This window comes from Drosophila ficusphila, unplaced genomic scaffold (genome assembly GCF_018152265.1).
Source record: "Drosophila ficusphila isolate 14025-0441.05 unplaced genomic scaffold, ASM1815226v1 contig_470, whole genome shotgun sequence".
NCBI lineage: Eukaryota > Metazoa > Arthropoda > Insecta > Diptera > Drosophilidae > Drosophila > Drosophila ficusphila.
This window is the reverse complement of record NW_025064389.1, coordinates 3,316,566-3,339,393: the sequence shown is the minus strand read 5'-3', so window position 1 is coordinate 3,339,393 and position 22,828 is coordinate 3,316,566. Positions and strand designations below refer to the sequence as shown.

At 37.4% G+C, this 22,828-nt stretch overlaps 1 protein-coding gene across 1 annotated transcript; it reads right to left on the bottom strand.

Moving 5' to 3' along the window:
• Nucleotides 1–9,557: 9,557 nt before the first annotated feature.
• Nucleotides 9,558–19,959, bottom strand: LOC108087726 (28S ribosomal protein S5, mitochondrial). Its single transcript, XM_017185247.1, has 2 exons — nt 19,742–19,959; nt 9,558–10,681 (listed from the first exon to the last, which is right to left on the bottom strand). The coding sequence occupies exons 1-2, from the start codon at nt 19,875–19,877 to the stop codon at nt 9,600–9,602; spliced, it is 1,218 nt and encodes a 405-aa protein (XP_017040736.1). The 5' UTR covers nt 19,878–19,959; the 3' UTR covers nt 9,558–9,599.
• Between the last annotated feature and the right edge of the window lie 2,869 nt (nt 19,960–22,828).

The window sequence follows — 22,828 nt, the reverse complement described above, 5'->3', positions numbered from 1 at the left end:
TTTGAGCATATAACAATGGGAGTTCCAACGTGTTTGGCATTGGCTTTTTAAAGAAGTGGTCAGAAGATGCTGCAAATTTGAATTTTTAAAATATTTTACTATCTTTTTGCAGGCTTCCAACACTTCTGCGAGTTCTGTGGTGGCAGAGAACGACTTGTCCAACACATTGTTAAATAGATGGCTGCTGCAATTTAGTCTATTACACTGTGCGACAAAAAAATGTTTAAGTTCATTTTTTCTTATTTTTCACTTCTACTAATCAAAATAAGAATACAAGTTTGTGGATTTGTTAATATCAATAGCCAATCAGCTCTTACGCACACTCAAATGTCCCAAAAACGCGCGTTTTTGCATATTTCACAGCCTTATAATCACATATTGGGAAAATATTTTTTCACCGTTATAAGCGTTCATGCAAGTTCAATATCTATTAATTAAAATGTATTAAGCAAATATACCGTTAGGCTTTTATCACAATGCTTTAAAATTTTTTTTTTCCAGCTCTATACTCTGGGCGACTACGTATGGAACTTGTTACGCGAGAATACCTCTGAAAAAGCAAAAAAAAAAAATCAGGAAAAAAATTCACTTTTAAAAAAAATATTTATTTATTTATTTATTTAACAAAATTAAGTCTAGTATATAATACTAAATCTAATGGGTTTCTTAAAAGAGTACTAGCTGCTATGGCCTACGACTCGAGACTTAGTTAATTATTTACAATACTTAAATATTAAGGTTGGATTTGATTACAAATGTGTAAAGGTTTGTTATGTTTTCTTGAGAAACTACATTTAAACTGTCGGATGGTTTATGTTGTTTGAAAATGTGAGCCCTGACGCTCTCTAGAAGACGGCATGAGTTAAGAAGATGGTCTATTTCAAGGCGTTCGCCACAAAGGCAAGAGGGACGTGGTGTTCCTGTAAGAATATGTTCGTGTGTTGCACGAGTGTGTCCGATGCGAAGGCGAATGAAAGTTGAGCATACCCGCTTTCCAAGGTAGGCGGCAGAGAAATTTTTGTAAAAGTATTGTTGATGGAAAAATATCGGTGGTTATAAAGTTCCCATTCTCCAATTTGTTTGTCCTTAAGGTGATGACGGATTAGATTACTTATGTCCTTGCTGTTGAAAGGACTGAACAGAGGAGACGGTTTTAGTCTCATGTCCTGGGCAGCCTGATCTGCTAGTTCATTGCCAACGATTCCTTGGTGGCTGGGGGTCCATAAGAGAGTTATCTTGTTGGTGGTGGAAAGCTTTCTTATCTCCTCGATTGCAGGATCGGTGTGCCCCCAGTTCCTTAAAGAATATAAGGTGGAGAGGCTATCGGTACAGATAACAAATTGTCCAAAGTGTTTCGTGGCGAAGAGGCAGGCTTGTAATATGGCGAAGGCTTCGGCTGTAAAGATGGAGTTGTACTGAGGTAGCATTCCTCCTGAGATTATTTTGCCTTCGCTGTCGACAACAGCAAAGGTAGTTGATTCGTCTGTTTTAGATCCATCGGTGTAGAGCCATGATTTTGAGCCAAGTTTTTCTTGTAACGATCGGAAGCGGGTCTGGAATTCTGATCTCGTGGTATTCTTTTTTGAGGCGTTATACATATCTAGGTTCACATTAGGTTTTGTATTGTTCCAGTAGGCTGGGAGCTTTGTGTTCTTTAGTTTGGGAGGTGGTAGGCCAAGCTGCGTTGTGTAGTTGGCACATCGCCTAAGGGTGGATATGATTTTGTATATTCGTTTTTACTTAAACAAAGCAGAAGAATCCTTCCTTAATAGAGCATTTTTTGTTAAAAGCAATTTGGGAATGAGCTGCATGGTCGTTTCTTCTCTGCGGGCCTGAATGCTCGGAAGACCGGATTCAGCCAAGATGCATGCGGTAGGAGAGGTAGGATACGCGTTAAGAGCACGTCGAATTGCACCGTGGTATGGAGCCTGCAGCTTGCTTAAGTGCGATTTTGCACACCATCCGTAAACTGGTAGGCCGTAATCTATTTTAGAGAGCATCAGGGCACGAGTAATCCCTAACAGTGTATTGATATGAATGTTAGTATATTTGGATGACAAAAATTTTATAATATTAAATCTAGTCTCGAGCTGTTTTCTTAATTTAATTCAGTGTTGATCAAAAAGGAGTTTGATATCGAAGGTTAAGCCCAAAATGGTTAAACTTTTTACATTTTCTATTATTTTGTTTTTAAAGTTTATTTCAGAGAGAGAGCATCTGTGCTTACGGCAAATATGAAGTATTTGACATTTTTCTATGGCTAGGGAGGCACCCGAAATGGCTCCCCAGGAATCTATGTCTCTTAAGGGGTTACATGGGTTTCACGGTTTCAAAAAAATCGATTTTTTTTTTTTTTTTTTATTAAATTCTATAACATTTCTAGAATATTGTCCTAAATTTTCAAGTTGATCCGAGTAATAGTCTCGGAGATACAGCCTTGAGAAAGTGGACGCTTGAGACCACTTTCATTGTCTCTTAAAACTTTAAACGCGTTTTTCTCAAAACTATGTTTTCAAAGTCGGTTGTCAAAATTTCTCGCAAACTACTCAACCGATCTTAATGAAATTTTACACAAGTATTCGAGATATCATTTACAAGGTATTGAACGAAGGATTTTTTTTTTTTTTCAATTACAACTATTTAAAAAAAAAATGTCGTGAAATTTTCATCGAAATTTGCATTTTTTTGTAAAAACGTCTGCCAAAAATCCAATTTTCATTTTTTTTTTTTTTCCTTCGTCCAATACCTAGTTTATTGTCTATACTGAAACACGTTTTTTTTATTTTTACTTTGGATGATCCTGAAAGAAGTTCTGCTGACAACGCGGAGGCACCTTTTTTCCGAGGGACTGCCGGAAATGGCGTCGTAATGGCCGACATTTTGATATTTTTTTTTGAAAATTTCACAAAATCTTTATTAAATATGTATCTTTTAAATAATAAAAAGTTTCATTGAAATATTTCATTTTTTATATGCAAAAAAAATGTTTGAAAAAAGGCCGTTTTTTACCCGAGGAAACCCATGTAACCCCTTAATATATCTACAAATTTATCTTTAACAGTATTTACATTTTTAAGTTTGGTAAACAGAATTGCGTCATCTGCATATATTGAGGCTTGAATATCCTTATATCTACGTATTATACAATTAAGTTTATCGAAAGCAATAATAAAAAGAACAACTGAAAGAGGGGAGCCTTGCGGGATGCCGTTATAGAGGCTGTGGGTGTTAGAGGTGTTGTTGTTAACGCGAACTCTGAAGGATCTATTGGTCATGAAGGCCTTTATAAGGTTATAAAGTTTTGGACCAACACCCCAGCGCTCAAGCTGACTGAGTACGGCATGAATCCCTACATGATCGAAGGCTCTTTCAAAATCCGTCGCCAATATAGAGACGTGATTTTTTGTGGAAAGGGCGTTCGACGCGAAGTGTTGAATACGCAATAAGGCGTCCACAGTACTATGTTTTTGTTTGAAAGCTACTTGGTTATGTGAGATTAGGTTATTGCGGGTGATGAACCACATAAGTCTGCGGGCTATAATTTTATCTATTGTTTTACCTAAACAGGATAGGAGGGAGATGGGGCGGTAGCTGTTAATTCGGCAGGAGGTTTATTGGGTTTGGGTATTGGGATGACAGTGGCTGATCTCCAACTGTGTGGGTATGTTCCGGAGTTTAGGATTTGATTATATATTTCTAAAAGTCTAATTTTGAGGGAATGTGACATTTCTCTAAGCATAGGATAGGAAATCCTGTCTGCACCTAGAGTAAAGCGTTTATCTAATGTTTTGGCAGGGGGTGTCAGTGTTGTCGGAAGATAGATCTGGGATAAATAGGCATCTTTTTGTTGTATGTATTCGGCTGAAAAGTTACTATCTGCCGAGTAGTTAGACCAGAGATGCCCGAACTCTTCGGCGATACCCTGAGAATCTGTTACGACACCTGAATGACACTTCAAGAATGGAAATGGTTGTGGTGGCACACCGGCCAGCCTCTTTACGTCGGACCAAACTTTTTTGAAGAAGAAAGAGGGGATATCCTGGAGGTGAAATTTTCTAGACATTTCCGTTTAGCAAAAGTACAGATTTTTTAAAAACTGCATTCGCTCTTTTATAATTTTTTAGATTGGTGTCTGACATACTGGCCTTGTAAACCGCGAACAAATGTTGCTTTTCATTTCGAAGCTTCTGAAGTGTATAATTCCACCACGGAACTACTGCCTTACGCACGACACGTTTGGTTTGAGGGATACTGCAGTTAGCTGCAGACCTAATGCCTTTGGTTAATTGGGCAACTTGGTGGCTTAAGCAACCGGTCTTCCAACTAGTTGCTGTCTGTTCGCACTTTGATCTATATACATCCCAATTAGCTAAATCTATTTTATATTTAGGTAGGGGAGGGGTGTGATCAGGACTGAAATTGATGGAAAAAATAATTGATATGGGGAAATGATCACTTCCGAAAAGGAAGTAAAAAAAAATAATATTTTGTGTTAATTATTTTCATAATAATAATTTCATAAAATTTACCATGAAAAAAGAAATCGTATCACTTAAAAGGTGGCATAAATATTTTTGTGCATAATTTATGCACCTTAACCGAAAACAATCAAAAAAGTAACTTAAACAAAGATTTTGTTAAATTTTGTCGCACAGTGTTATTACATTGTAAGGCCTTCAAAATGTTTGTTCCTCGATCCGTTGCAAACGTAATTTTGTCAATATTTGATATATCAAATTCGTTAAATAGACTTTGAAGTTTTTTCAAAATGTTGTCGCCCGTTGACCTTTCAAAATCCATTGATTTTATTCCCAAAATTAGATCAACGAATTTGAAATCTATTTGGTAGTGGAATGTTACTCCCAAAAAGTTTCGCTTAAGATAGTTATCCGACCACATATCAATTGTGGCTGACTCACAATCTTATGGATTTCAGACTTCAGTTCCTCCTTCTTTTCATTGGCACACTTTGAGACTTTCCGTGAAACAGTGGTTGGATCCGGTAGCATGTCTTCCACGTCGACGTGCTCGCCATAAGTTGCGCCGATCCGAATAAAAAACCAGCGACGAGACAGTTTTTAAATTTTGGGATTCCTTTACGTTCTTGCGGCAGCTGTGCCTATTTAAATTAGATGTTTGGCTCCCGATGTACTTTAGAACCTGACCACAAGTGCGACAGAAAGCAAATCCTTTTTATATGGTATTGTCCGGTTTTATTATCTCGCTAAGTATGCTCCATATTAAATTTCTTCCTTTGCGCTTGCTAGATAATGTGATTTTCCGTTTTGTATGTTGTCAGCAACACTCTTCGCCGATTCGATTTCCATATTTAATTTTAAGTGCACAAAATAAATACATAGTTCGACAGGTTGAATAGAATCACCACGCGGTCTGGCCAGTCGGTGTGATTGAACTCGAACTGAATGTAAGCACCATTCTCGAACATTCCTTGCCGCTCACACAAAACGGTTCGATCGAACAAAATCATTCGGAACTGAGCCTGAGTGATTAGAACTGAATGTTCGCTTTGAGCACAATCGCTTACGACCATACATTTTTATTGAACCAATGTTTTCAATCACAAAAAATCCGAGTAAATGAACGAGTATGATCGAAAAAATTGTGATCGTTGCAGCTCTCTGGTAACGACCTTCCAACCCAGTCATAAATTTTCAGGGCCATTTTTACTGTTCCAGTCTAGATGACTGATAGTTAGGTTATAGCATAAGATTCGATACATTTATTGTTAGTCTCGTAAGAAGAAGTAGCGACTGTTTTTGCCGTAGACAAGATTTGAACTTTTCATTTATTGCAAACTTTGAAATACAACCTACCGACCAAAAGTTATAAGAGCATTAATTAAGTACATACATAACTTAAACCTCCGCATCTCCACCCGCCGGTTCTTTAACAGAGCAAAAACGAGCGAGGAAAACTGGGGACATTACCAGCAAAGCCTGACGCTCTACAACAAAGAGTTCAGGGAGGCCAAAAGGAAGAACTATAGAGACTTCTGTGAGGCATTCAGCACATCCCATGAAGGGGCAGGATTGCACAGGGCTATGGCCAAAGCTGCACCAGAAAGTAGCCTAGCCCTGAGGAAATGTAATCCGATGACAGGGATAAACTAGCATTACTCTTTAAAAAACACTTCCCTGGAGCTCACCCCTGGTAGAGGATGCGTCCACCCCAGTGGAAGTAGAGACCAGTCCGAGCGCAGAAAACTTGGCAATTGCCAAGTCTCTAGTCGCTACGGAGAGGCTTAAATGGGCAATTAGGACCTTCCCACCAACATCTCACCATCATTCCTGCAGTAGGGACTTACTCCTAACCCGCTTAAGGAAACTGATGTTGAGTAGCCTAGCAATTGGACACATCCCAAATGCGTGGCGTAGAGCTAGGGTGGTCTTCATCCCCAAAGTAAGGAAGAAACACATTACCAACCCCAAGTCCTTCAGACCTATCAGTTTAACCTCGTTTCGCTGGTAGACTAGCATATTAGGAGCACAGTTCTCAAAGACTGTCCACGCAACACGTATACAGAGCAGGTTCAACAGACACAGCATTGTACCAACTTTGTCACACTTTTGAGGGGGCAGTAGACAACAAAGAAGTGGCAATCTACGCCTTTCTAGATATAGAAGGAGCCTTTGACAATGCGTCGCACGATGCCGTCTTAGCGGCCCTCGCCAGAAGAAATATTGATGCGACAACAAGAAGGTGGATTGGAGCTTTGCTAAGCTCCAGACAGGCAATGACGACGATTGGCACTACCACAATGACCGTCGCAACAAGCAGAGGATGTCCGCAAGAAGCAGTTTTATCTCCTCTACTGTGGGGCCTACTGGTAGATGAACTACTAAAGAAGCTCGCCGATAGAGGTATACAATGCCAGGGCTATGCTTATGACATAGTAATAGTAGCCAGAGGGAAATTTGAAGGAACGCTTTGCGATATTGTCCAACTCGGACAAAAGATAACGCTGGACTGGTGCAGGGAAGTTGGGCTTAATCTCAACCCCTCAATAACAATCATTGTTTCTTTTACTAAGTGTAAGCAAAGACTATAGAATATCAAGATGTTGCATGACCTCAAAAAAATCGTTCTATGGTGGGTCTTGATATGGAGACCCACATGACTTTGCACTTTTAAAGGCAGCTAAGACCATATACTCAATTAGTTCGCCGCGCTTCATGAAGCACGGTGGTGTTGTGGTAGATGCTATGCCTCGTGTACATGAAGGCCCGGGTTCGTATCCCCGCCGAGCCCAGCCATATCATAAATTGTTTTTTTTTCTTTTTTTTTTTTGTGTAAATTAATTAATTATTTTATTTTTACATTTTTTTTTAAATTTTTTGTTTTTATAATATAATTTTTTTTGCGTTCATGCAAGTGGTGAACAGCCTGATACAATTATACAAGGTAGTCCACTCGGCAAAATCCATAGTCCCCTAATTTAACTTTGTCAAGTAAGTGTGAGTGAAACGGCTACATTGTGCTTCAGTTTGACAAGCAGGCACGCACTGAAAATAAGGGACCAAAACCGAACGACTTCGGCAAGCCGAGTGGACTACCTTGTATAATTGTATCATGGTGAGCAGCAAAATACCCTGACACGCGTATGTACACGCGCATGCGTGAAAATTTAACGACACAATTATCTGAATAAGGAACATTATTAATATTGCACCTATGAATTCTTTAATTTAATTATTATAAACGAAAAATTATGATTTAAATGAAAATTAAAGAAAATAAAATAATAATGCTTTACAAGTCTGATATAACCTTCTACTATTGTAAAGTGTATAAAGCCCGATAAACTGAAAATTGCCAGCTGTGAACAAAATCCCAATTTGGGAACACGACGAATATTAAAAACGAAGACGAAAGCCGAAAGCAGCAGTTCGTCGTGTTTCTATTTTTAGATTTTCCCTTTTTACCCCGACCGACCGCATCATGAAGCTCGAAACAGAAACGAAAAATTTTTTGTATGGGATGCAACATCTTGATATTCTATAGTCTTTGGTATAAGCTACAGAAAATGAAACAAATCATGCTACTAGGTACTCTTATAGCAACAAGTCGAGAAGTTAGGTACCTCGGTATTACCCTTGACAGGAAACTAACGTTTGCAACCCACATGCAAAAGACAGTTGACAAGTGCCCCAGGGCTCTCTTCACCTGTCGGAAAATTGCAGGGAAATCTTGGGGGACCTCACCCCAAATCATCAGATGGCTATACCTTATGATTGTGAGGCCAATACTCACATATGGTTCAGTAGCCTGGGCTAAAAGAGCGAGGCTGATTACGGCAGCTACAGCAGCTAAGCAGCTACAAAAGCTGCAAAGATTGGCGTGCATATGTATGACAGGAGCAATGAGGACCTGTCCCACTACGGCACTGGAAGTACTTATGGAACTCACTCCGCTCCACTGGTTAGTAGAGTTACAGCGAAAAGCCACCCTGTTTAGAATCACTTCTCCTGGTGATGGCAGTGACCGCATCCTCAGCTCTAGGGATGCAGCAAAACTACTAGTCGAACTTCCCCTGAGTTCTCACCCCAGGGACGAAATAACAGTAGAATTCATCTTTGAAAAGAATTTCTCTGCTCACTTGAGCAACAGGAAAGAATGGACCACCATGAAGGAAGTACAATCCATGGCTAGTCACACCATAGCGTGGTATACGGACGGGTCCCTAACACACCAAGGCACTGGCCTTGGAGTAATAGGACCACGAATCAAGTAACATGAATCGTTAGGCCAATACACCAGCATATTCCAAGCTGAGGTGTGTGCCATAGGACTGTGTGCAGAGCTCAATATGAAGCGTGGGTACACAAACAAGGACATTGCGATCCTATCGGACACTCGCGCGGCAATTACTGCACTCTGCAGTAATGGAATGGCCTCGAAGCTGGTTCGAGAAGTAAGAACAAAACTAAACCTTCTGGGTAGCAACAACAGGTAGTCACTATGATGGATTCCAGGACATAAAAACATATCCGGGTATGAGCTAGCAAAACTAGGGACGGAACGACCCCTTATAGGACCCGATCCTTATTGTGGCATAGACAGACACACAATCAAAGATTACCTAAGAAAGTAAGAGGTACATATGAGGCAAGCCTGCTGGGAGAGCACCACAGGCCAAAAATAAGCTAAAATCATCGTCAAGTATGACATGAAGAGGTTTAGGAAACTTATACCACTAGGGAAGATTTCACTAAGGGTCATTACCGGTTTTCTGACCGGACATTGCAGACTAAGGAGACACCTATGTAATATACGGATTACAAACAGGAAAACATGCAGATTCTGTGATAGCGAGGATGAAACCTCCCTACACATAATATCAGATTGCCCAGCACTAAGTAGGCTGAGAAGTAGAGCACCTTGAACAAAGAAGAACAAAGCTCCTTGACTTTATCGGAGGAAACTGGTTGACGGGTGATCTAAGCTCAGATAGGGGGTACAATAGATCCGGTTGGGTTGAGGTAGCCAATTCCCCCCTTATAATAATAATAAATAACTTAAATTGAAAACAAAACAGATTTTTTTTTTTAATTTTGTGGGTTTATTTGGTATTTAGCGAGTCAAACATAACAATTGATTAACTTGTGTAGTCTTACTTTAGCTTGATTTCGAAATCGTTCTGCTTTAATTTGATGTAGATTGTGTCCTTTTGTAAAAAAATAAAAAGGTTGTATGCCTTGTTTTTTTAAAACAATTTTATTTCCTAGTGTGAAGTTCATATAATCAACGACTTGGTTATTATTTGCGAGAGTTGAATTGTTGTGTGGCATTCCTTTAACTTCAGTACATCTATTTTTAGCCTTTTGCTGTTGGACAATGTTAAGATTTGTTTCATTACTTATATTTTGATAAGACCTTTGACTCATTAGACCAATAAAAAATGCTTTTACAATATGTTGAAGGTTTGTAGAGCCCTCAATTTTGGCATACAAATCTTTGATACCTATTACTTTACAAATTGTTTGTATTGCCCGATGGCATACTAAGCCATAACCATCTGGTTTTTGAAAACAATAAATTTTTGTTTTACCAAAATTTGTTTGAAAGTCATGATATATAGTCCGATTTTCACAAAGGCCTACATTTATTAACTTTTGTCCTGCCCGATTCTTCGACTTTCGAAGAGCCGTCCTAACTTCTGGCGCTTTAACTGTAGCGAACCCTGCCAAGCCATTACCATTTCCCGTGACAGATAAAACCGAAAATCTTCGTTTCCTTCCCATATTTCCCTTCATAATAAAAACAATTTTGTTTTCCAAAACTCGAGTATCAAAAGATACAAATTCTTCCTCGCCAATAGTGTCAGGTGGACCAATACTTCTTCCAGGCATTTTACTTCCAGACCAACCCCGATCGATGGGATTTAATTTCATTAACCTAAAACCACCCATTGAATCGCGCAGCTTCATAATTCCATTTTCTCTATCCTCGTTTTCAACAAGTTTTTGTGAAAGAACGAGTTCATTTCCTCGTATGACGGCTGAATTTAATCCGGGCCATAAGCGACTGTTTTTTCCAAACCCGATGGTTTGTCCTTTGTTTAGATCTTTGGCCACTTTTTTTCCGCTGCCTTTTCCGCGGCCTCTTTTTTTTCCAGCATTGCTAACCGCAGTTACTCCTCGCCAGATGTCTTCGGCAGAAACTAAAAAAAAAAATGTTATTGAGGCTGTGATTAAAGCATCTCGATTAGGACCATACTATAACTATTTTAATCTATTTTTTATTCTTATTTATCATTAATAAAAGGGTAGAAGAAAACATTAAAATCGAAAGCAACATGTCCAGACTACTAGTCATATAAATACACAACTCACCAATTAAAAAAAAAAAATAAATAAATAAATTAGTTATTTTAAAAGCCCTATCTCTATTTCTTAAATATATCTTTTTATCTTTTAATTTGGACTTTTTAATTTTTATTTTGAGTTTAAAGTTTTTAGCAGAGAGGTACCGAGTCTGTAAAACCCGTTGTAAGAGCCGGGTGAGCACTACACTCTTATAGTGCTCACCAAGTGGCAGTTAAATTAAATTACTTTAAAACAGATGTCGATAACACTCCTGCAGCCAGCAGGCCAAAAAAAGGGCCATGTTTGATTTTTTTTTTTTGCGGCGAAATGAGTAAGTTTATTTTATTGAGCTTAATTACATGTTATTGTTTAACTTTTGAAGAGTATTAGAAAAAAAATTATTAAAAAATATTAAGAAATAAGCCTAATGAAAAAGTTCTTTTGCGGTGAACATCATAGGGCGTTAACGGATCATCTTAAAATTAAAATGTGATATGCGTTGTGAAGATAATTAATTTCCCGAGGTAATCAGGAAGAGTTTTTTTTTAAATTTATTTTTTGTCTATTTTTGGGAGCACTTGAAAGTGAAAAGTTTTTTAGCTTTAAAAATCGCTGTTAATTTTTTTTTTAATAGGAAAAAATTAAAATTTAAAAAAACTCTTCCTGATTACCTGCGTATTTATATTGAGAATTTGTGTTAAAAATTTGAAAAGGATCGGTTAAATAGATTTTGAGTTCTGATGTTCACCTACTTTCAAAATAACGTCTTCGGCAAAATCGATTCAAAGTATTTTTAAACGTGAAAATAAGTCCAAATACGGTTGTTTAAAACGCTGTAACTCCGTTAGTTTGACTTTAATTGACTCAAAATTTTTACACAATGTTCTCGACATATTGGTCATTCAGAAAAAAAATTAAAAAAAAAAAATGTAAAAAAAAAATTTTTTCTTTTTATACTTCCATATATTTGAAAAATGTTGCAACATTGACTTTTATGTTGTTAAATTGTGTTGACTAGCGAAGCGGACACAGGACCTCTAGTAGAGTATATACTTATCGTGACGATAAGTATGTACTCTATTAAAAGGTTAATTCTATTAAGATCGGATCGGATCGGGTAAGGTTTAAAAAATTGTTTTTTTTCTATATTTTTTTTTTTTTAAGACCAATTTGTCGAGAATATTGTGCACAAATCAGAGTCAAACTAAAAGCGTTACAACATTTTAAACGACCGAATTTTGACGTATAAAAAAACTTCAAATCAATTTCCCTGAAAATTTTCAAAATTTTAACACAAAATCTTTACATAAATCAAAAGGTAATCAGGAAGTTTATTTGACACAGTAGTCCGATGTTATCATTTTATTTCGATATGCGGTAGAGTCTCCCGAAGGCAGACTTTGGCTAGCCTGCTCATCACATCTTCTGTCACACCAGTTTACTCCCCAGGTCCTGACGGGATTCCGGGTTGTGTTCTGTGCTAATTTTTTTTTCCTTTATAACTCCTCCTGGGAGCATAGGGCCTCGACTAAATTTCTCCATCTTACTCTGTTTCGCTGTGTCCCATGTGATGTTGTATTGGGACAACTCTTGAAGGACGGTTCGTCTCCATGTTGCTTTGGGTCTGCCTACTCGTCTGATTCCCAGTGGGTTCCATTCTAGCGCCATTCTAACTATGCTATCCTGGTCCTTTCGCATTGCGGTGCCTATCAATCTCTATTTTTTCTTCCTGATTTGGAGTCTTATTACTGTTTCACCCGTTATATTTCAAAGGTCTATGTTGGAGATTCTGTTTGGCCAGAAAATCATATCAGAAAAGCATATTATTCTGAGACACATGTTGGTGAAAGCATGCAATTGCTGGATTATTATCTGTGTTGTGAACCACGTCTCGCTTCCGTATAGTAGGACGGATTTTACGCATGAGTTGAAGATCCGTATCTTTGTTTTTCATCTCATTTGACGGCTTCTCCATATGCGTTAGAGTCTCCCGAAGGCAGACCTGGTTTTGGCTAGCCTGCTCATCACATCCTCTGTCACGCCACCGTTGTTGGAGATTACGGTGCCAAGGTATGGGAAACTCTCGACGTATTCTATTGGGTTTCCACCTACGATGATATTTTCTTGGCTGGCGTGATTGAGGCGTATCATTTTTGTCTTTGCCGTGTTTATTTGTAGACCCACACGGCTGGCTAGATTCACGAGGTCATCAGCTTTGGATTGAATACCACTCAGTTTGTCAGAGATTAGGCAGATAGTAGTCCAGGTCTTCAAGGTGTCTGATGAAGCTCCATGTGATTCCACGCTTGTGTTTACATACAAAAGGAGGTACAGTGGTGCTCTCCATTCCACAGCTTGTTCGGTTATGATGCGTAGGGTGTTGGCTTGGTCTACGCAGCTCCTGTGTGGTCTGAAGCCTCCATGTTCATCTCTTAGTGTGGGCTCGAATTTATCAGTTAGGCGTTTGATCAGAATTGTGGCTAGGACTTTGTAACTGGTGTTCAGTAGTGTAATCCCTCTCCAATTGTTGCAATCGCTAAGGTCTCCTTTCTTGGGTAATTTCACTATGACTCCGCATTTCCAGGAGTCGGGAATGTGTTCGCTCTCCCATGCACTCGAGAATTGCGGATGCAATATTTCTGCCATCAGTTGAGTGTCAACTTGGAGGATTTCGGCTGGAATGCCGTCCGTCCCGGCAGCTTTGTTGTTCTTCAGTTTCTTTAATGCATTTCCGATTTCTCTCATTGTGGGTGGGGCCGGTAATATTCTCCGGTTCCCATTTGCTGGCGCAACACTTCTATAGTCATCGCTATAGCATCGCTGCTAGGCATGTCGGAGTTGCTGATTTCCATGAAGTGTTGGCGCCATCTGTGGATTTGGTCGTCGTCACTGGTGATTGGCCAATACCATTTTTTCCACTTCATTAATTCTTTCGTCTGTTGTTGAAGTGCTCGGGCGTCCGGCACGCTCTTCGTCGTTCACTTCTTTTCGGCCTTCTGAGAACATTTTGTACCACCGATAAACGTTGCCTCGATCCAAGGTAGCTTCTCCGTATGCCATATGTCAACATTCAGAATGCATCCACGCACTTAATTTAGTTTTTTACAAAAAATTTGAGAGGTTCTTTGATCCATTTTTTTGAATAGGTAAAAATCGAAGACGATCCAAAACACGTGCAAGACTTCAAATTACATGTCAATCATTGACGGAGATGCGACTATTTAAAAAGATTATTAGTACCTCAAACATTCGAAATAGTGTAAGTAACTGAAGAAATTAGAAACCATTTCCCTTAGGCACATATGAGACAAAATAAGACTCTCATAGCTACCGTAAATGCTCATCACGCACAGTCTAGAAGTATTAATTAATTAGGAATCTTATTAAAAGTTGTAGCCGGTACTCCAGATTTGGATGGCTTCGAAACCAATAAATTCACGCAAAAAGAACTCATCGAATCAGAAAATAGGCAGATAAATATTAACGCAAAGACCCAAGATCAAATAAACATCCATATAAATACGGTAAATATTAAAGTAAATAAGAAAGGAAGCTAGCTTCCGCAAGCTCAAGCTTATATACCCATTATTTGATGAAGCAGTCATCAAATATGTCGAACAAAATGCATAAAGGCTAAACAACATCGAAGCTAAGACGATTTTTCTATTCATTTTCCATATTTTTGACTATAGAACAACGATGTTATAATTTTTTTTCCGATATTTCTATATAGATTTTTTGATCTTTCCTAAGGCAGCTATAAGATATAGTTGTCCGATTTTTATAAAACTTTTTTCTCAATTTAAGGGTTGGAGCAATGAGAACCTGCCCCACTGCGGCACTGTTCTCATGGAACTCACTCCGCTACACTGCGTAGTGGAGTTACAGCGGAAGGCCAACCTACTAAGAATCACATCTTGTGGTAATGGCAGTGACCGCATCCTCAGTCCTAGGGATGCAGCAAAACTACTAGTCAAACTTCCCCTGAGCTCACACCCCAGGGACGAAATGACAGTAGAATTCATCTTTGAAAAGAATTTCTCTGCTCATCTGAGCAACAAGAAAGAATGGACCACCATGAAGGAAGTACACTCCATGACGAGTCACACTATAGCATGGTATACGGACGGGTCTTTAACACACCAAGGCACTGGCCTTGGAGTAGTAGGACCACGAATCAAGTACCATGAATCGTTAGGCCAATACACCAGCATATTCCAAGCTGAAGTTTGCGCCATAGGACGGTGTGCAGAGCTCAATATGAAGCGTGGGTACACAAACAAGGACATTGCGATCCTCTCGGACAGTCGAGCGGCAATTACTGCACTATGCAGCAATAGAATCACCTCGAAGCTGGTTCGAGAAGTAAGAACAAAGCTAAACCTTCTGGGCAGCAACAACAGGCTGTCATTAAGACGGATTCCAGGACACAAAAACATATCCGGGAATGAACTTGCCGACAGGCTAGCAAAACTAAGGGCGGAACGACCCCTTATAGAGCCCGAGCCTTACTGTGGCATAGGCAGGCACACAATCAAAGATTACCTAAGAAAGGAAAAGGTACATATGAGGCAAACCTGCTGGGAAAACACCACTGGTCAAAGACAAGCAAAAACCCTCATCGTCAATTATGACATGAAGTGGTTTAAGAAACTTATACTACTAGTGAAGAGTTCACTTAGGATAGCTACCGGCTTTCTAACCGGACATTGCAAACTAAGTAGACACCTATTTAATATAGGGATTACAAACAGGAAAACATGCAGATTCTGTGATAGCGAGGATGAAACCTCCCTACACATAATATCAGATTGCCCAGCACTAAGTAGCCTGAGGAGCAGAACCCTCGGGTCCAGGTTCCTTACACTTGGGACCTCCGGAAGCATCGACCCGATAAAGCTCCTTAATCTTATCGAAGGAGCCGGGTTGATGGGTGAGCTCTAAGCTCAGATAGGGGGTACAATAGATCCAGTTGGGTCGAGGTAACCTTTAACCCGAAATTCAATAGTAGTTAGAAAACGCCATCTTGAAGAAATCAATCAATCGACCATTCGATCTAATGAAAAACAAGACCTTGAGAATTTTTTAAGTCATTCTCTCGTATGGGAGCTATCCTATATAGTCGGCCGATCCGGCTCGTTCCGACTTATATACTGCGTGCAATAACTACACACCTTTTGGGAAATTTTCAGCAAGATAGCTTTAAAACCGAGAGACTAGTTTGCAAAGAAACAGACAGGAGGACAGACAGACAGACGTATTCCGATTCTGCCCCTGATGCTGATCAAGAATATATGTACATACTTTATGGGGTGTGAGTTAACAATTTTTTTTTTTTGCATTTTTTTTTTTCTAAGAGAGCAATAAGTCGAGAACATTGTGTAAAAATTTTAAGTCAATTAAAGTCAAACTAACGGAGTTACAGCGTTTTAAACAACCGTATTTGGACTTATTTTCACGTTTAAAAATACTTTGAATCGATTTTGCCGAAGACGTTATTTTGAAAGTAGGTGAACATCAGAACTCAAAATCTACTGAACCGATCCTTTTCAAATTTTTAACACAAATTCTCAATATAAATACGCAGGTAATCAGGAAAAGTTTTTTTTTATTTTTAATTTTTTTCTATTTAAAAAAAAAATTAACAGCGATTTTTTGAGCTAAAATCGCACTTCTCACTTTCAAGTGCTCCCAAAAATAGACAAAAAATAAATTTAAAAAAAAACTCTTCCTGATTACCTCGAGAAATTCATTATGTTTACAGCGCATATCACTTTTTTTTTAAGATAATCCGTTAACGAGTTATGATAACTTTTTCTTTAGGCGCTTCGGAAGATTAACCGCCACAGGCTTATTTCTTAATATTTTTTAATAATTTTTTTTTCTAATACTCTTCAAAATTTCAACAATAACATGTTATTAAGCTCGCCGTAAAAAAAAAAATGAAACATGCCCCCCCCCTTCCTTAAAGTGTACAGTACTGTGCATAAAATGAACTAGGATCAGAAAAAAAAAAATTGCAAAAGTTATTAGCTTTTAAATTCATTTTTGGATAATCCTAGTTCATTATTTAAAGGAAACAATTAGGAACATTTAAAAAAAAATTTGATGACAATTGGTTAACCCCAACGCCTTCAATTACTTCCGTAAGGTCCGAAAACGTGGTTCCGAGATAAAAGCGTTTAAAGTTTTGGCTTCCAATGGCCGGTGCTCGACATGTGCTCCATGTAAGGGCCTGTAACTTTTTGTAATATTTCAAATTTGGATCTAAAATTTTTTGAGAACATTTTCGAAACATATATCTATACTATAAGCCAAAAAAAAAATCAATTTTTTTTTCTACAAGGTGAGAACCTGCCTTAATATTTTTGGTAATACTTCGGAATTTTGACTCCAGCTATATCTCAGCCCCAAAAAAACTTGGAAACCAAATCAAGGGTTTTTTCGTAAGATAATAACCCCCTTAGGAGGGGCAGAAGGTTTTTTACCTTGGAAAATGGAAATTTCCTCGGAAATCAGCGGAAAACACGAAAAATATGTGCAATAAGTATTTTCGCCCGCTACCAGCCCTCACTATTATCGGAAATTTAAGGCTCTATATCTTGTAAACGGTGCGAGAAATCGAAAAATTTTATTTATTAAAAAGTGTTTTTTTTGGGCCAATTACCCAAAATGTGTCCTCAAATCTCCCCTAGTGCGGAAATGCACGACGTGCATGTAAGAGTTTTCCGCTGATTTTCCGAGGAAATTTCCATTTTCCAAGGTAAAAAACCTTCTGCCCCTCCTAAGGGGGTTATTATCTTACGAAAAAACCGTTAATTTGGTTCCCAAGTTTTTTTGGGGCTGAGATATACAGTCAGCACACAATTTATTCGGACACCCGTGATTTCGAATCTTTTTCATCAATAACTCGACAAATATATAACGAATATCAAAAGTTAATATTTAATATTGAAGAACAACATTCTAAGCATAAATTTTAAAAACTATATAATAAATTTGTTGCTTTAATACTACGTAATATTTCAAAAAAACCTAAAAAAGTCTTTTTTTTCTCGCACAAAATTTATTCGTACACTTCAAAGAATCGGGATAAAAACATATTTTTTAGGTGAATTTTTTTTTTTAAATTAATGGGTGTTCCCAAAGCATTTATTATTGCTTTTAAACGTCGACCCATCTTTTTGACCAAATTGGCTGTCTTTATAACGCCTATTTTATCCCATTCCACCTGTAATGCGATTCTTAAGGATTCCTTTAAGGATATACTGGGCTTCCTTATTTTATTCTCAAGTATGTCCCATACGTGTTCTATTTTGGTTAAATTTGGAGATTAGGGAATTCTTTTAAGCTGTTTGCTGTGATGCAAAAGCCATTTTTGCACCATATAGGAAGAATGCTTCGTGTAGTTAACTTGTTAAAATAAGAATTTCTATGGTTCAAATCCAAGTTTTGAGAATAAAATTTTTTGTATTTTGTTTATTTTATTATTGTTTATTTTATCATTTATAAAGACCATTCTGCCGACTCCACACGAAGTTACACACCCACAAACCGCCTCCATGCTTAATAGTTGGTATTAGGTTGTTCTCTTTCAAAGCTTAATTGGCCTTTCTCCAAACTTAGGAAGGACCGACGTGTTCAAATTTGTTGAATTTTGATTTGTTACTTAAAACTACGTTCTTTCAAAACGAATCCGACTTGCTGACATAAAGTTTTTTGAGCTAAAAACTTTTTTTTTGTAGATGGCTGAAATTAAGGTCTTTCGGAGAGCAACTCTGCCATGTAAACCAGCTTTGTACAGGTAGTTGCGGTTGGTTTGGGCAAAAATTTTTTTTGTCTAGCTTCCTCTAGATTCTTCTCAATTTTAGTAGATGTTGTTTTTGTATTTTGCAAGACTGTAGATACGTCTTTCCGCTCCTCACTAGGTGTTAGTATCTTGGGCCTACCAGCTTTACTGAGATTTGCAGCTAAATCTCATGTGTCCAGCAATTTTTTTTTATCACGCTATGTATTGTGGAAGGTGATTTGTCAATGATTCTACCAATTTCCCGAAAGATACGATTCTCCAAATGCATTTAAAATATAAATTTTCGCAACTACAAAGACAAATCTTGACTACCTCCTATTTCGTCTAATATTATTAATAAACGTAGCAAAACTAGCCCCAAAATCAAAAAAAAAAACGTTGAAGACTATTCTTAACTGTTTCCTAATATAAAACAAAAAAAAATCGTCGAATTACGTTGCAATCAGAAATAAAAGTCAATAAATGAAAAGTGTACGAATAATTTTTGGGCCGTATTTCAGGCACTTATTTTGCATTTCTTTCACTAGATCTTAGAGCATTGTAAAAAAATAATTTTTTTTATTCTAGTGGCTTCAGAAAATATCTGTTTTCATAATACGTAAAACAAAAGTTTTTAAAATTACGAAAGTTCTGTGAAAAATGCAGTTAAACTTTACAATAGTGAGCGTCCGAATAAATTGTGTGCTGACTGTAGCTGGAGTCAAAATTCCGAAGTATTACCATATTTTTCAATAATTTTTTTCCTAATACTCTTCAAAAGTTGAGCAATAGCATGTAATTAAGCTCAATAAAATATAATTACCCATTTCGCCGCAAAAAAAAAAAAAAATATAGCCCTTTTTTTTGGCCATGTATTTAGTCGTAGGGTGCTTCGCAACGAATACTTTTGTGACTTACTGTATGTATGTACATATTAGTTACATATTTCTTAAATTTCCGGAATGGATGTACATACATATATGTATATGGGTGAATATTTTCTTAATTGACATATATTGTGAGGTTAGCAAATACTTGCAATAAGTTCTTAATCTATAGCATTTGTAGGGTCGAGAAGTAAAACCAATTATTTTCAAGGGTACACACAATACCTTATTTCACTTACGTTTGTTAAAAAAACTAGTGTTGCGTAAATTTGGGTACAATAGAACATTGCGTTGCTTTGGTAAAGAAAAGTTAGGTCCGCAAGCGAGAAAAGTCGATCTCCACGAACTTATAAATCGACCAATTGTTTGGTTCATTTTAGAAAACGTTGCTGAGCAAATCAATAAAGATTTCGAGAGATGTCGCAAAAATACAGTTAGTTGAAATGGCAGCGTCAGAATAGCGTCGCTGACTAAGTGCCGGTTAAGGAACGGTGGGATAAGGCACAAATGGATTGTGTTAAATAGTGTTGCTTTTTTTATTAAATATTCCAAACACAATATAAGGGGCACAACTAGTGTGACGGCCAAAAAAAAAGGTGATTTTTGGGAGTTTTTATTAAACTACTTGATCAATTATTTCAAAATTTTCAGAATATATTTAGGTAAAATTGCGCTTTAGCGGCTTTTGCTAAAAATGGTCTAGGAATTTTTTTTTTTTTTAATGGATACCTTGGGGCCTAAACATTAATAAAAAAGTGGCGGAAAGCTTAAATTTTAATTATTAATGTGTTAAAATTGCAATTATTACTGCCGCGAGGCAACCCGTTTTAGAACATTGCCATGTTTTTCTAGCGAAAAACTTTACCGTTGAGAATGTGTTGTGGATGAAGAGTGCTGCAATTGTGTGAAAATTTAAAAACAAAAGAAATTTAACAATTTTACCATGTCAGGCACTGCCAATTTTACTACTGAGCGCTGTAAAGGTTGCGAAATGACTCAGAGTGATTTTATAGTACTGAGTGAATACCCAGAAAAGCTATGGCCAGTTGCTTTTTTGCTATTTTTACAAATAAATACTTAGAAATCAAGCTTTCCGCCACTTTTTTATTAATGTTTAGGCCCCAAGGTATCCATTAAAAAAAAAAAAAAAATTCCTAGACCATTTTTAGCAAAAGCCGCTAAAGCGCAATTTTACCCTACTGGATATCTTTTTAAAATGTTTGAAAGCTGCTTAATTTCATGGAGTACCATGAAGCAAAAATCGGTTGCTGCTTCATCACCGAAGCAGAATATATGGCCTTGTTTGAAGGTGTTAGAGAAGCCCTTTGGCTCAATTCATTAATAAATGAGATTAATCTAGAATTAAATGGTCCTATAGATATTTTTGAAGACAACCAAGGTTGTATCAGCATTGCCAATAATCCTACTTGCCATAAGAGAACAAAGCACATAGACATTAAATATCATTTTACGAGGGAACAAATTGAAAAGAAACTAATTTGTGTAAAGTATATTCCCACAGATCTCCAACTAGCCGACATATTGACGAAGCCATTACCATCTGCAAGATTTATCGCTCTGAGAAGCCAACTGGGCCTTTCCGATTAAATTGACATCGAAAAATTTGAAACGTCGCAAAAGAAATCCCTTTTTCCATTTGGAACCAAAAGAAATGGAGCTCATGGAGTTTTTTGTTATATTTAAAATAATCTTTATCATACTTTACAAAGTAATATTTATGTATAACCTTAAGTGAAATGCTTTAATATTTTTACAATTTTCTTTTGTTCAAAATTTGAATTTATGTTAATTTTTCGCTATTTGTATATGTAGATCTAGTTGGGTTTTACTGGGTTTCCCCAACTCTTTGCAGCGAATGCTGGATCTAATTGTAATCCCCAGAAATTAAGAAAGAAACAAGAAATTAAAAGATAAGCACAATCTCGTATGTCAAATTTTTTGTTTTTGCTCAATGTAACTTTTGAGGTGGCGTGTTGTAAAATATGAACATACAGATATAAGCAAAAGTCACATTGATGCACATGCATTCATTTGATGCTTGCATGTGTGAGTGTGATGAAGGAGGAGATCGCAAGAAGTAACGGAATCTTCTTGCGCTTTTCTTCTACACTTTGGGCATTTGCTTGTACACGCGAACACGACGTTTTACTTCTCCTTTGACAACGAGTGCATGCGGTTTAACATTAAAAAGTGTCTGCTTATTTTATCTTGTTGCGGGTTTGGATAATACTTTATTGTATTATAATTTTTAATAAATACAATAGGTTATGGGCCCAGACACAATAGCAACAGATGAATAGTAGAGTTCTTTGATTGTGAAAATAAAAAAGGTGAATAAAAGTGAAAAACGATTGACAAATTTGTGTGTGTGCATGTGGACATATATATACATGTGTATCACGTTTTCAGGACAAATATGTAAATGAAATAAAGATAAATTAAATGAGTTGTGTTAATTTATTGGTGTATAATCGCACAGATTATATTTCTTAATTTCTTAATAAATGACGCCGCGACGAATTCGCCGCATAAACTTTTTCTGTATTTCCAGGAGGACGCCAACAAATTCGCTGCGAAATTTCTAGAACACGCTTCGAATTCGCCGCAAGTGATCCGCCACGACAAATTCGACGCTTCCAAGAAAAAGTTGCTGGGCTGCGTGTTGCTGTACTGTGTTGCGGGGCAGTGTTGCCGTGCTGTTGCTGGACTGCGTTGCTGTGCTGTGTTGTGTTGCTAAGAAAGTGTTGCTAAGCTGTGTTGTGTTGCTAAGAAAGTGTTGCTAAGCTGTTGAGGCTAAGAAAGAAACAATGGATAAGGGAAAGAGAAACATAAAACCGTTTGACGGTGAAAAATACTCAATCTGGAAGTTTCGAGTGAGAGCGCTCTTAGAAGAGCATGATTTATTAAAAGTAGTAGATGAAACACAGTTAGAAGTTACCGAAGAAATTAAAAAGGCAGAACGGAATGCAAAAAGTTTATTTATCGAATATCTCAGTGATTCATTTCTAGTTTTTGCTAACAGTGAGAATACAGCAAAACAGATTTTTGCAAATTTAGATGGAATTTACGAGAGGAAGAGCTTAGCATCGCAACTATCACTGCGAAAGAAACTTTTAGGTTTGAAGTTAAAAGGTGATACTTCGCTCCTCAATCACTTCCATATTTTTGATGATCTCATTACGGAACTTATCGCGTCAGGAGCAAAGCTAGACGATATGGATAAAGTTTCCCATTTACTTTTAACTCTTCCAACCAGTTATGATGGAGTTATAACTGCAATAGAGACTCTATCCGAAAGTAACTTA

Coding starts and splice junctions, on each gene's coding strand:
- LOC108087726 (XM_017185247.1), bottom strand. CDS start 19,877: ATGAACCAAACAATTGGTCGATTTATAAGTTCGTGGAGATCGACTTTT. Junction 10,682..19,741: donor CACTAGTTTTTTTAACAAAC/GTAAGTGAAATA, acceptor TTTTTTTTTTAG/TTTCTGCCGAAGACATCTGG.